Source organism: Semicossyphus pulcher, unplaced genomic scaffold (genome assembly GCF_022749685.1).
Source record: "Semicossyphus pulcher isolate SPU_LCO1_2020_fin unplaced genomic scaffold, fSemPul1.0.p SCAF_13, whole genome shotgun sequence".
Classification (NCBI taxonomy): Eukaryota; Metazoa; Chordata; class Actinopteri; order Labriformes; family Labridae; genus Semicossyphus; species Semicossyphus pulcher.
Window position 1 is genome coordinate 31,512,883 of NW_027211637.1, and position 16,261 is coordinate 31,529,143.

The following is a 16,261-nucleotide window of genomic DNA, read 5'->3' on the forward strand; positions in this document are numbered from 1 at the left end:
TCCTCCTCCTTGATCCGCCTTTGAGAAAGACAGCCCCGGGTGGAGGACGCAAGGGCAGGAGGAGGAAGAGGGGGAACGATGGTGATGAAGAGGAGGAGGAGACGGAGAGGAGTTTAGACTTCCAGGTGGAGCCGCCAACTCCACCTGAGACATTTATCTGATAACCACGGTGTCAGACTGCCTTCTCATCAAGTCAGTTCATCTCTAATTTGAGTCCTTAGCTGTGTTCAGACCGAGAGCCAAGCAGATTTTTACTCACGTGTTTTTCACCGCGGCATCATTTATGCTTTTTATCGTGGTTAAACACAACCAGGGAAAATTCACCTTCCAGTTATGTCTGAAAACCAAACGGAGTCATGCCAGGGTTCATAACATCACCCAGAGCCGCACCCAGACACCCAGCACAGGAAACGTTAGCTACACATTTGATCTGAACACCTTTTAGAGTCTTATTTTCTACGAACAAGTGGTCAGATCTACCAGTTTAAAGGAACATTACCACTAACTTGAGGAGCAGTGAGGAGCGGCGTTCCCTTTTTCTACCCAGATTAAAACCCTAACTTCTGAAATATTCTTGTAACGTGTTGAAATGATCTCACAGCTCGGGCAGCTTTTTGCACTGAAGAAATGATTCATTGTAGACAGGAAGGTGATTCTTTTGCAGTCGTGACTGAAATGTAACGCTGTTCTTGGGCTCCGACCACTGAGGTTAAATTTAACCAATAAGATTTTTCCGTGTTCGCGGCATTTCCACAAAAAGAAAACACTTCCTCTTTGCATATTTCTCTCTGGAAAGCAGAAAAACAAACGTTTGTTTTCTATCGGTTCTCTGATCAATCATTCTTTCATTTGAACAAAGACAAAACAGAGCAAACACTCCAAACTTCCTCCTCCTCCTCCTCCTCCTCCTCCTCCTCCTCCTCCTCCTCCTCCTCCTCTTCCTCTTCAGGTGACCTCCCAGCGGCCATATTTGTTTTCCCTGTCCATATTTAGTCTCTCTAACCATCTGTAAAGACATTAAAGGACCTGTTCTCCTGTTGTTGTTTTTGTTACTAAACTCAGACTGAGACGAAAGCAGAAAAAACTGTCGAACACTGTGACATCACCGCTGATGTAAATGTGATGTCATCCCTGTTTTGTTTTTTTTAATTCTTCCACTAACACGAGGCTTAACTGACGACAGAGCTACAGTTGTACTAACCTGGCGACTGACTACAGTACCCATGATGCAACTCTGCAGCCCTGAAGAGAATAACGAGGAGAACATTTTGAAGTAAAGAAACAAAAGATGGAAGACTGTTGAGGCGTGAAATCTCTTGATGTCTCGGGAGCCAATGAAAAGAGGACTACATAGTGATGTCATTTTGTCAAGAACTTTGTGGTGCCCTTACTTCCTGGTTTTGTGTCACATTTTTTACATGTGTTAACCATCAAACATCACCGTCCAATCACCTTCCTCCTGCACATCACGTCACTTCCTTTTTACTTCCTCCTTCCAGCAGAGTTCTTTCACTTTTAATTTTTTTTATTGGCGTCCATTTTGACCTTTATCAGAAATGATCAGAGACCTGAATTACAACATGTTACTTATAAAATGTAAAATGTAACTGTGGGACACACGACTCGAACACATCTGGTGTTTCTGACACTTTTTATGTCAACTTTAAATCTTCCCAGATGTGATTCAACGATTGAAAACTGTTTGAGAAACGTGAATATTCCGACATCAGACGTGTACCAGTGTTGAAACTTCCCCTCAGATACTCTTACACTGTTAAATCCAAATACCCGTCTGTGTTTCATGGTGAAATGTTTTATTGTTGTTTTCTGTCGCACTGTTTTGCCCACCGCTGCTGCGATTTCCTACATTTCCCAGGATGCCTTTCAGCTACACACACACAAGTTCTATATCACTGGGTGACATCACAGGCACACTTAAAGGGTGTTTTTTCCTTGCGGGGGTTCACTGGGAATAAAAACTTCAGAGGTTCAGCAATGAGCATCAAGCACACTGATTGGCTAATATTTAAACCAATGAGAGAACAGCTAACATTCCTCTGTGCCATGTATCTGTGGGATCTTTTCTAACTGGTGGGTGTCTCTGTTGCAGCTTAGATCGATCATAACCTCAGATTTGTATATTTTTCTGCCTTCAAAAACAGGAGAAGAAAAATGGCCGCCTGGCGAGCTTCCACGTGTTGTGTACAAGCATGGAGACGAAAGAATCAGACCCTCTGTTTCTAAAACTCTTTCCAGTGCCAATATGATGCATTAACTGTGGTTCTGGTCTACACACATTTGAATATTGATATGATATTTTGGTCATTTGTACCATAGACTGTAAGAAAGGGGGCGTGGTCATTCTGATGTCACCCACTGGTCTGTGAATTCCACTTTCAAGCGTCAACTTTGGCACCTTTGGCCATCTCCATCTTGGTTTTTTGGAGCCAGACATGACCGTATTTGGAAGAGACTTGTCCTTTTGGTAGTGACTTGTCAATCACAGGTAGCCCCGCCCTAAACCCTCCCCTCCTTTGATGTCTGTGTGACTCTCAATGGGAGCATCAGTGACTAAATGAACATCATGCTGTGTTGAAGAAGACTTGAAATTAGAGACTGAGACCATAAAGTCATTAGGAACATGTTTACTGGGGGAATACATCAGGAGAGGAGGAGGAGCATGTTCTCATAGACTTCTATAAGACTTGGGGAACTTGTCCATTGGCTTGACTTTGAAACCAGAGGCTATGTTTGCTTCTCATACACTCCAGCCAAAACGTAACCATTTGTACGTAACGTGATCTGCTGTCCAGTTTGTTTTGTACCGACTCCACCCCAGCGGCCGCCATCTTGGTTGTTTACAAAATGCGCTTAGAGAAAGAAGCTCTGACTCTTTGATACTGATGATTTCTCACATTTATTATGTTGTAGAAAACTTTTCCTCGGATGTGACCTCATGATGCTGATCTGAGGAAACACTGCGCTCTCACACAGTTTCACTCTAACAGTGTAAAAGTGTTCCAGGTGGATTCGTTCCCTCCTGTGTGGCTGCAGCCGACAGATATTGTTTTTATTTTTAACCCCAAATGTATTTGCTCTGCGGTGCTATTTGCTGTCTAACAACTATCTCCTGGTTGTGTTTGAATGTATTTGTAAATGTTTAGGTGTGTTTTTCTAAAGACAAGCTCACTAGATCGGACCAGCTGAGACTCCTGGTTCTGAACTGGACGGACTTACACACACACACACACACACACACACACACACACACACACACACACACACACACACACACACTGACACACACACACTGAAGGACAAACTGCTGAGCACTTTGATTGGAGGATGGGGTGATGATGTAAGCTGCGGCGTGCAGCAGATGTTAATACTGATCTAACACACCTGTACAGTCAGCCACTGACCTGTGGACACAGTGATTGGTTCTAGTTTGTGAATAAAGTGTCGAATGCCAAAATGTTTATTTTTTTAATGTTGATGTGTGTTTGTGTTTAAATCTGTTTTGGATGTCGTATATATTACTTTAACAGAAAAACTAAATATAACATTTGTACGCTGGCCAACAAGGGCAATGGTTTCCATCAGAAGAAACAGGCTGCAAATTCAGAAACACATGCAACGACAGAAATGTGCTGCGAATGAAAAAAAAACATGCTGCAAAAAGCCGAAACAAAAGCATGAACAACAAACGCCCTGCAAATACAGAAAGGATGCAGAAACACACAAACTTCAGACAGAAAGGGCAAGGGCATAAGTGTTACGTTATCGGTATCTGCAGATTATGGCTTGAAAATGACGTGTCGACATCATCATTTTAATTCTGCCTAAATGCTCGATGATTCCCTAAAGAAGCTTGGTGTGACTCGGCGCGAGTGTGCGCGCACACTGCCTTCACCACACTTCTTCCATCAAGTGTGAAGAAAAGTGCAAGATGTCGGCGGTATGGCACTTTTTCAAAGTTTCCCAAACGGACAGCAAGGTTGCAGTGGTTGCTCAACATCCGTCCTGCGAGCAGAAAACTAAGCTGTATGAATATTACAGTTTTATATGAAAGAAAATGTTACAAATAAATATGGCATTTTGTCCATGACCTAAGTTTAAGTAGTTTTCTTATAGTGCCCAGTGAATGTGTTCATTTTAAAAAGCACTGTAAATGTTATTTCTCCATCTGCCAGTGGGCCGCTACAGTGAGAGTAGGCGTGATAGCTGCTCCACTACAGGGGAGACTTGATGGTCTCTGCACTGAGGAAGAAAAAACTTGGACCTAATATATCGGTATTGAAATCAGCAAAAAAAAGGGTTGGAGAATATCGGCATATCGGATATTGACAAAAAAATCCAATATCGTGCACCCCTAGTTATAATAATTGAACTTTTTCATCCGACCTCAAGGAGCTGTGGGAACAAAGTTTACAAATCTTAATTAATAAATGATTTGAAACAGCAACGTGTCAAAGCTCAAGTTAAACCGTAATGACCTCTTGTTGTTTCAGAGGGAGAACACACCCCGTCTGCTGGGAACAGCTGCTCTCTGAGGAGCGCAGTGAAACCTGAATATCCTCCCCTCCGTCTCGAGCAGCGGGCTCAGACCTGTTCATTCGTGTAACATTGTGATTTAGTCATTGTCTGAGGTGGCAGCCACCAGCCAATCAGCGCCCTTGTTGTTGTTCCGCTCACAAACACCCGGATGTGTCGGCTGCCCTGTGGTAGTAGTTCAGGCACAAGTTGCTGAGAGTGTGTCGCTACACTGACGTGAGCGTTTAGAAACCTGTGAGTAGACTGGTCATATATATCTCGGTGCCATTAGTTTATATTGCCATGGTAACGTGTTCAGTTGTATCACACTAGCGGGCTGTATTAGCATAAAGTCCGCTAACCGCATGCTAACACTAGTAATAGTAATGGACATGTATAAAGGCTCTTCTCATTTCTCAGTTTGTACCTCCTCGAGTCCTTTCCTCGACTCCTGTCCTCGCGTCTTAGTCCCTCCTACCAGACATGCGAGCGACGTCAATTAAATATGATGTGCGGCGCAGCTGAATCATCTGTCTATTTTGTTGCAGCCTGCTGTGTTTTATGATCTCTGTCAGCAGAACAGTGTTTATGACTCCTTTAAATCACTTCACAACGTGGCATCATGTCACGCGAATGTACGGATGTCATACCTGTTTAATTGTTTTATTTTACACACACACTCACACACGCAACTAAGAGAAACATTTATTATAATCCTCAAGCATAACTACCTGTGTCACCAACAATCGTGCCCAACTGTCCAGTGTCCGTTTTATGCACGCACGTGAGCATACAGCCGTGTGATCCAGCAGCAACAATAAGTACATAAACATTTACAGCCGACCTTTCTCTGATGGTCAGCACACAGAACTTTATGAGATCCTGTCCGGACCTGACGGCGTGTCTGCAGATGTAAATAATTAATGAGTTACCTGCTGTGCCTCGCGCCTAAATGTTATGTTTTGTTTCCGCTCAAAAACGGTCAATACATGAACATCAGGCTGTGGAAGCTTAAAATAAAAAGTCCAGGCCTACAGCTGTCCTTCTAATGTAGGAGACAGTTTGTCTTCTGGTTTTGATGAAGAAAGAGCAACATGTGGACATGCTGTGGGTTGCATTATATGAATTGAGACATCCTTCAAGATGGCGTGCTGAGATCAATTTCCGGGTCACAGGCAGGAGGAGCGAGGAGCGAGGAGACGAGGAGGCACAAAATAGAGAAATGAGAAAGGCCTCAAGTGTCCTCTGAGTGTAATCTAATCGTCACTGTGATTGTGTATCGTTGTTAAGTGCCTACAAAGACGGTGCCTTTACTAACGCTAATGTCACGTTGTAATCCAAACGACCTGCTCATTAGCCATTTACCTTGTAGGTTTACTCATATAGAGCCATGCGTTATGCTGTTAGCATTTGTTAGCAGTAGTAATGCTCAATGCCTCTGTCAGTGCTGCTGTTTTGCTTGTGTGCTGATGCTGTTTACTCTCTTGTTTGTTGTAGAGCCACGCACGAACCCAGATATTATCCTGTTATTAATAAACCCCCTGAAGACAACATCACGGTATCCCTGCTTTCTTGCAGATGCACCACAGAGGTCACATTCTCTCAGCCAGCTACAGCTACTGTCCGAGTTATAAATCCTCCATAGCACCACCCGATCAAAGTTCCCTCCCCTCCACTCATCTGCAGGTATGAGGATGGGTGTGTGCGCCTTTGTGTGAAATGTTGGAGCTGAAAAACCTCATTCACTGCAGCGGAACTATTTGACCTTCTCTGTCACTGAGAGGAGAAATGGCACAACGAGGAAACCAACTGGACCGAGAGAAATGCTGCTGTTCGATCTGTCTGGATCTACTGAAGGATCCGGTGACTACTTCCTGTGGTCACAGCTTCTGCATGAACTGTATTAAAAAGCACTGGGATGTAGAAGACGAGAGGAACATCTACAGCTGCCCTCAGTGCAGGCAGACCTTCACACCGAGGCCTGTCCTGCTGAAAAGCACCATGTTAGCAGATTTAGTGGAGGAGCTGAAGAAGACTGGACTCCAAGCTGCGCCTGCTGGACCTGAAGCTGTGGCCTCTGGTGTCTCCACTGGGAGAAAATGGAAATCCTTTAAGTCCTGTCTGCGGTCTCTGGCCTCTTACTGTGAGAAACACCTGCAGCCTCATTGTGATGCAGCTGCATTAAAGAAACTCAAGCTGGTGGAGCCCTCCAGACCAGAGCCCAAGACCCGAGCTGAGTTCTTAGAGTACTCATGTGACATCACACTGGATCCAAACACAGCAAACACATATCTGTTATTATCTGATGGGGACACAAAAGCAACATTAATGACAGACGAACAGCCTTATTCTCTTCACAGAGACAGATTCACTGAAAGCTGGCAGGTCCTGAGTAGAGAGAGTCTGACTGGACGTTGTTACTGGGAGGTGGAGAGGAGAGGAGCAGGAGTTTCTGTAGCTGTCGCATACAAGAACATCAGAAGGGCAGGGAGGGGGAGCGAGTGTGAACTGGGACAAAATGACAAATCTTGGGCGTTACAGTGTGACATCATCCATTATAACTTTTGGCACAACAATGTCCACACTCCTGTCTCAGGTCCTCGGTCCTACAGAGTCGGAGTGTACCTGGATCACAGCGCAGGTACTCTGTCCTTCTACAGCATCTCTGAAACCATGACTCTCCTCCACAGAGTGCAGACCACGTTCACTCAGCCTCTCTATGCTGGACTTTGGTTTTATTATTTCTATCCTAAAACCAACGCTGAGTTCTGTAAACTGAAATAGACAGAAGTCATTTCAGGGACAGTGGGTTCGATTCTGTGTTGTTTGTTGCTGAGAGCTGATTGTTGTGGCACACAGATCAGCTGTCAATCAAACATTATGGGCGGTACTTTGACGTCTGCTCATTTGTTGGTGTTGGACTTTGTTAAAGTCGAGGTGAAATGAAAAATTTTAATCCTTTTAGATCACATCCCCGGTAATATGGTGCATCTGTTTGACAATATAGAGCAAAAAAATACAGAATATCCATTTCTTCGTATTCTTATATGAAAATCTGATCATTTCTTCTTCCGGTAAAACTAAATTTCACGCGTGCTTACGTAAGTTAGCACCAAACAATTTCAACCAATCAATCTGCAACATTTAGCCGCAGAGCACCAAGAACGCTCGGTCAGTTAGCTAGCTGCTGCGCTGTGGAGAACGTCTGTCTACGCCCACTTCTCAACGATCACATCAAATCCCTCTAATGATATGTCCCGCCTGCACGTCCTGTTTCACTCGGACATACGTCACGATACGGAAGCTAGATACTCTGGAGATGCTGTTTCAGCTCGACTTTAAGGTGGAGCTCCTTCCTGTCTGTTCAGCCACTGCTCATGATGATGTCTGCTCACCTGATGCCTAATGGAGACATTTGTGTTTGATTAATCACAGCACACCGATTTATTACTCATTGCAATGAGGAGGTGACATTAAAAGGAATGTATGTGTAAAACAATAACTTTATTAAAACACAAGTGACTCATGTGCTCCAGAAATAATATTGGAACACCTGATAAAACAGAAATATGTATTGATAGTAGCTCGTGGCCGTGAATCACATTTGACTGGAAGTATTCATGTAAACGATTCCGAGTTCAAGAGGAGTGATGAGACATATTTCAATGTGTTACAGGATGAGAGAAGAGATTTCGTCTCTATAAAAATCCTGAAAATGATTTTCTGCCATTTTTGTCAAAAGAAACGAACAAATAAAACAGAAAGAAAGAACGATTGTGTTACATTGAGTTAATGTCATATTTTCTTTTATTGATTTATTTTTTTAACTTTATCCAAAGTTTGATTCTTTTAATGTTTTTGATCCTAAAACACTCACTTCCTTACTGTATTGAGAGGTTGTGATCCCTCAGGAGGTTGAACGTTTCCAGAGATCTGTGCATTTTATTTTACTTATTAGACAACATTTGTAACGTGTGTGTTTGGACTCAAATGCAGCACATGGAGAAACGGGGATTGTGCTTATAATCTTTAGTTATAGCTCCAACAGGTGCAGGATCAAACAGGCAGGTGAAAACAGTTCAGTTATAAGGCTTAAGGCTGTCAAGCGGCAACCTCCGGTGTTGAAAAATGAAGCCGATGCGGAAGTGCAAAAAACTGCAGTTCCTCGAGTGGCCACTTGAGGCTCCAGAAAACAAGGAATAACATTACAGCAGGTGGGAAAATGCCAATTTGACAGCAGAAATAAACATGTTTACAGCCTGGTACAAAAAACGGTTTTGTTATGAATAGTTAAGTTTACTGTTCCAGAAAACAGTGGGGGCGGGGGGGGGGGGGGTCTTTTTATAACACCCATTTAAATTATATTAAGCCTTAAATCATAGGGGTCGGATCACTTGATTGACAGGTGGATCCTGCTGGCTGTCTGCTAGACGTCAACACAGACACACGGTCACTGAACTTAACTTCACCTGTTTGTGTTGTTGGAGACTTTAGAGGACAAATAATCCGTCTCTCTGTGGGATTTATGGAACTTTATGAACATGCAAGAAATCAGCTCCAGCTAAATGTTAGTGTTATTGTACTGATATATTTTTAGCACTAAGTAGCAGGTATACTGTGCTCGCTTTAGCTGCTTGTTAGCCTGTTCAGTGTTTATCAAACATTTATTTAATCGTAGGCCAGTAAATAGGAGTCAGGAGTTGTTGGCTTTTCCCGGATTACAGTGCACCGTAGTGATGAGACCGGTTATCTTAAGTTTCCACTCTGATAAACACCTGCAGTCAGTCAGCTCCACAAACAGAATCTCCTCTATGGGAAACGCGAAGTTAAACTACCTCATTCATTATTTATACAGTCTAAGGCAAATAACCGCTAGCTACCCTGAGGAGCATATAGCTTAGCTTCTTAGCCATAGTTAGCTGATTCATGCGGCCCACCCATACTCCTCAGCCATAGGCTTCAGCTCGGTCTTGCTGCGCCTCTTTGCCTGTCTCTGGATTAGCCGGCATTTCCAATATGGCAACTGCCAGCGGCGGTGCAATTTGGGCTTCAAAACACTTCTTCAGAAACCAATGGGTGACGTCACTTGGACTACGTCCATTATTTATACAGTCTGTAAGAGCTGTCTGAGTCTATTGACTAAGCTGGAAGTTCGGGCTGAGTGAGCCAGTGCGGCAGATAGGTGAGTGTGGTACAGTGGTGCCACAAACGCACTCACAAAACAGTTCACAGAAAGGCAACAGTACCGTGGGGGAGCAGTCAGGAGACGTGGTGTAGGGAGCAGCAGGTTCAGAACCAGGTAAGCACTCACTTGAAGCCCCAACTAGTAGCAAGCAGGCAGTAGGTAAGTCCAGGCCAAGTGGAGATTCTTGGAGCCAGCAGATGAGAGATCACAGGACACACAGTGGGGAATACTCATCAGAAACATCCATGTCAGTCTCCTCCTCCACAGCTTCATGGACGCTTCATCCTTGCCTGAGGATGGCTGCTCTCTGCCCTCAGATGAAAGGGAGGAGTGTCTAGAGAGTTGCACTTCCAGGTGCAGCCCTCTTTGAAGGCAAGGCAGAGGCAGTTCAAGGGCCTTAAGGAAGAAGGCACCGTGGCTGGGCAGATGGCCTGAACAGGTCTGGAGGGGGGCCAGGAGGATCAGGAACCAGTGTCCGCTGCACCACTTACAAGGGATCAGGGACCGGTGTCTGCTGGACCGCTGACAGAGAATCAGGACCAGGCCAGACAGGAACCGGACCAAGAACAGGCCGGACCAGAACAGGAACTGGATCGGGAACAGCCTTAGGAAATGGAAAATAACTAGGAACTGGATCGGGAACAGCCTTAGGAAAATGGAAAATAACTAGGAACTGGATCGGGGACAAGCTTAGGAACTGTATCAGGTCTAACAGGAACTGAATAGGGATCAGGCCAGACCGGAACTGGATCAGATTCAGGATCAGGAACTGATCTTCCAATATCATGTAGCACTAGTGGGTGAAATAAAACTGTGAGTACTTGACCAATCAGAAACAATCAGCACTGCAGGCCCTGCCCTGAAAGTTCCTGGACCTTAGGAAAGTCCTACCCCCCGAGCAGGGACTTTTCAGGGGGTAAGTCAACTACCCTGGAACTGAATTTAGACCCTTGTTCCTGCTGTCGAAACGCACAGAGTTCCTCAAAAGGTTCCTAGTTCCTGGTGAAAGTTCCTGCTGTCGAAAAGCACCCAAACACTGCCCCCCCCCCCCCCCCCATTCAATCACTCTCACTTTAACAGCATAATTGAACTGTACCATACAGACACTTGTTGGGCTGTGAAATTTACACTACTGTGCAATATTTTCATTACTATGCAAATTTATTGTGAAATATTACTGTTCATGTTTACTTGTATTTGCACGATGCATAGTGCACTTATATCTTTAACCTGTATTTTTACTTAAATTCTTTGTTTTTACTGTGAAGGGAGACGGACAAGAATTTCATTGCCTGGTGTAGCTGCTGTGTTTTTACTGAGCATATGACACTAAACTTCTTGACTCTTGAATCTGTAAATGAAGATAACACACCGTCTATTACCTCTCTCAGAGACTGATAACTCTTCCCTCCCTCCCCAACAGCGACCTCTGATCCATCAAGATCATTCTCTGTTCCCTCCCCTTCATTGTGAACAGCTTTTTTGAATTGTTTAAAGATGTGGAATTAAATATCTGATTTAATTGCCCACAATCCATTGCAGTAATGATGTCACATTAAATATCTGAACCTGACGGACCACCAGCTAGGGCCCCCAACTCTGAACATGATGCGGCGCAAGCTGGGACCTCCGTCTCTGGACCTGACGAGGTGTCGACTGAGACACCTGTCTCTGGAAGTTGGGACCGGCAGCGCTCGGTTGGAAGTGGGGGCCGGAGAAAGTTATCGACTTCAGGTCAATGAGTTCAAACTGAGAGGCAGCAGGGACAGTCAACTTGGTGTCACAGAGGTCAGGCTGAGTCTCAACACGAACGGCCAGCATGGATACACAAAGTTCAGGCTGAGAGTAGGCCTGTAAGGCCTCAAATCTACCTGGACCTCAGGAACAGGAGTCAGCCTCACCGCAGGCTGGGGCAGGAGCCGGATGGACCACCATCTGGTGACCAGACAGGACTGGTTGCAGTTTTTTGGCACTGGGCTGTTGAGTCCCTTTGGCACTCGGCAGCGGTGTGGCATCACACTTGTGTGAGCCAATCTTTCTTCTGGAGGACTTCCCAAAAGGTGGCTCCAGGGCAGGGTCAGGCAGGACACCGGCTGGTTCTTTGCAAGCCGACTGGTTCACTGACCGGAGGCTAGCAGCCTGGGTGCAGTCAGGTTCTAGCAGACAGGATACAGGTGCCTTTGATTCTGGTGGATGACGTCTTGATGGCTTGTCGGATCCCCACAGAATGGTAAATCCTCAGGGATGGATTTAGACCAGAGGCTAGCCCACTTGAGAGCAGGGACTGGCAGGTTGCAGCCAGGCTCAGAACTAGCTGACTGGGATGCAGTTTGGGGACTAGCTGGTGGGGTTGCAGGCAGCTAACTAGCACGACCAAGGCTAGCAGGCTGAGGGCTAGCACGCTGGATGCTAGCAGGCCGAGGTGCTGATGGGGACCTAGCTGACTCTGCTGCCAATAGCCTGTCAAAGTCTGTGATGGGACATCTTCACCCCTCTTATGTGAAGGCAATCATGGAAGCCCTGGTTTTATGTAGTTTATCACCACAGATTTCAGGCGCCATAGTTTGTTCCTTTTTTTAGGCAAAATCCTGGATATGTGGAACTCGCTCCGTATTACAGATAAGCTGCACACGCTCCAACCTCCTGCAGATGGTGCAGTGATACTACAGGTCTTTCAGTTAATAAAGGCCATTTGTTCATGTGTTTGTTTTGTTCTTTGCACATTTTATAATTATTAAACTTCCTCATCTGAGAATAAGGAAGTCAAGTCCACAGCCAAGTCCATCTATGATGACCTCTTGTTGTTTCTGAGAGAACACACCCTGTCTCCTGTTAAAAGCTGCTCTGTGTGGAACGCAGTAAAACCTGAATATCCTCTCTTTCTCAAAAGGCTCTGCCCAGTCAAAGTATTTCTCTGCTTCCTCCCTTTCACTCATCGGCAGGTATGAGGATACGTGTGAACACCTGAAAACCTCATTCACTGCAGCGAGTCGACAGTTGTTGTCCGTCAGAGCTCAGACAGTTTCTGTCCAGAGAAAGAGGAACTATTTGACCTTCTCTGTCACTGAGAGGAGAAATGGCACAACGAGGAAACCAGCTGGACCGAGAAAAATGCTGCTGCTCCATCTGTCTGGATCTACTGAAGGATCCGGTGACTACTTCCTGTGGTCACAGCTACTGCATGAACTGTATTAAAGGCCACTGGGATGTAGAAGACGAGAGGAACATCTACAGCTGCCCTCAGTGCAGGCAGACCTTCACACCGAGGCCTGTCCTGCTGAAAAGCACCATGTTAGCAGATTTAGTGGAGGAGCTGAAGAAGACTGGACTCCCAGCTGCTCCTGCTGATCACTGCTATGCTGGACCTGAAGATGTGGCCTGTGATGTCTGCACTGGGAAAAGACAGAAAGCCCTCAAGTCCTGTCTGCAGTGTGTGGCCTCTTACTGTGAGGAACACCTGCAGCCTCATTTTGAATCACCTACTTTTAAGAAACACAAGCTGGTGGAGCCCTCCAAGAAGCTCCAGGAGAACGTCTGCTCTCGTCACGATGAGGTGATGAAGATGTTCTGTCGTACTGATCAGCAGTCGATCTGTTATCTCTGCTCTGTGGACCAACATAAAGGCCACGACACAGTCTCAGCTGCAGCAGAAAGGACCGAGAGGCAGAGAGAGCTCGGGGTGAGTCGACAACACATCCAGCAGAGAGTCCAGGACAGAGACAAAGATGTGAAGCTGCTTCAACAGCAGGTGGAGGCTATCAGTCGCTCTGCTGATAAAGCAGTGGAGGACAGTGAGAAGATCTTCACTCAGCTGATCCGTCTCATGGAGAAAAGACGCTCTGATGTGAAGCAGCAGGTCAGATCCCAGCAGGAAGCTGAAGTGAGTCGAGTCAGAGAGCTTCAGGAGAAGCTGGAGCAGGAGATCACTGAGCTGAAGAGGAGAGACGCTGACCTGGAGGAGCTGTCACTCACAGAGGATCACCACCAGTTTCTACGTGCCTACCTGTCACTGTCACGACTCAATCAATCTACAGACTCATCCAGCATCAATACCCCTCCTCTGAGGTACTTTGAGGATGTGTCAGCGGCTGTGTCAAAGGTCAGAGATAAATTACAGGACGTTCTGAGTGAGAAATGGACAAACATCTCACAGACAGTGACTCAACCGGACGTTTTACTGCCACAACCAGAGCCCAGAGCTGAGTTCTTACAGTACTCATGGGACATCACACTGAATCCCGATACAGCACACAGACAGCTGTTATTATCTGATGGAGACAGAAGAGCAACATTAATAAGTGAAAAACAGCTTTTTGCTAGTGACCCAGACAGATTCACTCAATGGTGGCAGGTCCTGAGTACAGAGTGTATGACTGGACGTTGTTACTGGGAGGTGGAGTGGGGAGGAGAAGTAGTTTCTGTGGCAGTCGCATACGACAATATTAGCAGAGAAGGGGGAAAGTTGAGATGTAAATTAGGATTCAATGGCGATTCTTGGGCGTTAGAATGTGACAACAACAGTTATACATTTTGCCACAACAATGTAAAAACTCCTGTCTCAGGTCTTCGGTCCTCCAGAGTCGGAGTGTACCTGGATCACAGCGCAGGTATTCTGTCCTTCTACAGCGTCTCTGAAACCATGACTCTCATCCACAGAGTCCAGACCACGTTCACTCAGCCTCTCTATGCTGGACTCAGGCTTTATAATACCAGGTTTACTTCTGTGTTAGTCACTGCTGAGTTCTGTGAACTGTAATAGACAGACGTCATTTCAGGGACAGTGGGTTTGATTCTGTGTTTGTTTGTCGCTGAGAGCTGATTGTTGTGGCATTTCCTCCCTGCACACAGATCAGCTGCCAATCAAACATTATGAGCGGTACTTTGACGCCTGCTCATTTGTTGGTGTTGGACTTTGTTAAGGTGGCGCTCCTTCCTGTCTCTTCAGCCACTGCTCATGTTAAACTGCTCTACTGATGCGCATGTTGTCAGGAAGAAGACTAATTCTCATGGACGTGCATTAACGGAGAGACTTCAGAGTGAGGGGGCTGCACATGGACATGCACCCCGAACAGTGGGGGATTTGGCGGCTTGCTCAAGGACAGGAACCAGCTCCAATTCCACACCTGGTCCGGAGCAGGACTTGAACCGGCCACCCTCTGGTTCCCAAGCGAAGTCCCTGCAGACTGAGCTGCTGTCTACCCCGTTTAAGATGATATTATTACATAACGATTGTTTGGTTTGTTTTTGCATACTCCCACTATGGACAACGTGCATCACACAGCCTCATGTGGATGATATGTGAGGATATTTATGAGGTTTAGACAAAACTCTCTTGGTTATTTGTCCCCCTCCTCCCTGTGGGACTGCAGGTGTATCTTTAGGTTGGGTTATGGGCTTTATTTTGTGTTTGGTTTCTATGTTGTCATCAAAAATCTGTCTAATAACATTGGACCAATCATGAAACAGAAATCATAGTGTTTATTTCTCTGTATAAGTAAATATCAGTGTTGGTAGCAGCTTGTGGCCATGATTCACAGTTGATTGGAAGTATTCATGTAAACGTGTCCGAGTTCAAGAGGAGTAATGAGACATATTTGAATGTTTTACAGGATGAGAGAAGAGATTTCGTCTCTATTAAAACGATGAAAAGTATTTTTCTGCCACATTTGTTCTGTAAGAAGAAACAAATGAACAAATAAAACAGAAAGAACGAACGATTGTGTTTCTGTTTGTTTTTTTCTTCCACTAATTTACAGACAAAATTCTTGGTAGGGAGAATTCAGCGGTAGCTGGACATTTGTTGGGACATGTTCCCACCGTCCCTACCCATTTCTACACCCATAATTATGTGTAAATCTTTGTCTTATTTGTCTAATATTTGAGTTCACTCCAAGTTAGGTAAATATGCTGCTCTGCTGCCAGTCAAAGTCTGTGATTGGTCATCTGCTGCGAACTCCGCCCCTTTTACGTGAAGGCAATCATGGAAGCCTCGGGTTTATTTAGTTTAACACCACAGATTTCAGACTGCATAGTTCGTTCCATTTTGTTAGGCTCAGTGAAGCCAGATTACCAAAATTAAACCTGCATATGTGGAACTCGCTCCGTATTACAGAGAAGCTGCACACGCTCCAACCTCCTGCAGATGGTGCAGGAGGTCGAAATACTACAGCTGTGTCTCAATCCACGGGCTGCAGCCTTCGAAGGAGGCGGTCCATGGAGGACGATCCATTCAAAGCCTGCGTAGACGTTAAAGTTGAACTGAAATGAGACGGTCTGGTCTACCCTTGTGTCACCAAATGCTGCTACTGTCGCCTAGCAACAGGTAGCTAGTGGGCTAACTAGCTAGCATAACTAATGTTGCGTAAGTTAACCTATAACCTACCGATAATTTGTTTCAAGGGCCCTTTCATTTTCTTAAATATGTGCAACATTAGCTATTTGATTGAGTTGAAACCAAAAACTTTTACATTTTAAAGTTTGTTCTTCCGCCATTTAAAAGTCCGCCAACTCGTTTGAATTGGTGGGCAATGCATCTTGGGATAC

The 16,261-nt window shown here is 45.2% G+C and overlaps 2 protein-coding genes across 2 annotated transcripts; both read left to right on the forward strand.

The window, feature by feature from the left end:
* The first annotated feature begins 6,321 nt into the window (after window positions 1-6,321).
* LOC138589417 (tripartite motif-containing protein 16-like) lies at window positions 6,322-8,296 on the forward strand. Its single transcript, XM_069659679.1, has one exon. The coding sequence runs from the start codon at window positions 6,322-6,324 to the stop codon at window positions 7,315-7,317; it is 996 nt and encodes a 331-aa protein (XP_069515780.1). The 3' UTR covers window positions 7,318-8,296.
* Window positions 8,297-12,736: 4,440 nt separating this feature from the next.
* On the forward strand, window positions 12,737-15,327 carry LOC138589179 (tripartite motif-containing protein 16-like). Its single transcript, XM_069659359.1, has one exon. The coding sequence runs from the start codon at window positions 12,795-12,797 to the stop codon at window positions 14,472-14,474; it is 1,680 nt and encodes a 559-aa protein (XP_069515460.1). The 5' UTR covers window positions 12,737-12,794; the 3' UTR covers window positions 14,475-15,327.
* The last annotated feature ends 934 nt before the right edge of the window (window positions 15,328-16,261 follow it).

Coding starts and splice junctions, on each gene's coding strand:
- LOC138589417 (XM_069659679.1), top strand. CDS start 6,322: ATGGCACAACGAGGAAACCAACTGGACCGAGAGAAATGCTGCTGTTCG.
- LOC138589179 (XM_069659359.1), top strand. CDS start 12,795: ATGGCACAACGAGGAAACCAGCTGGACCGAGAAAAATGCTGCTGCTCC.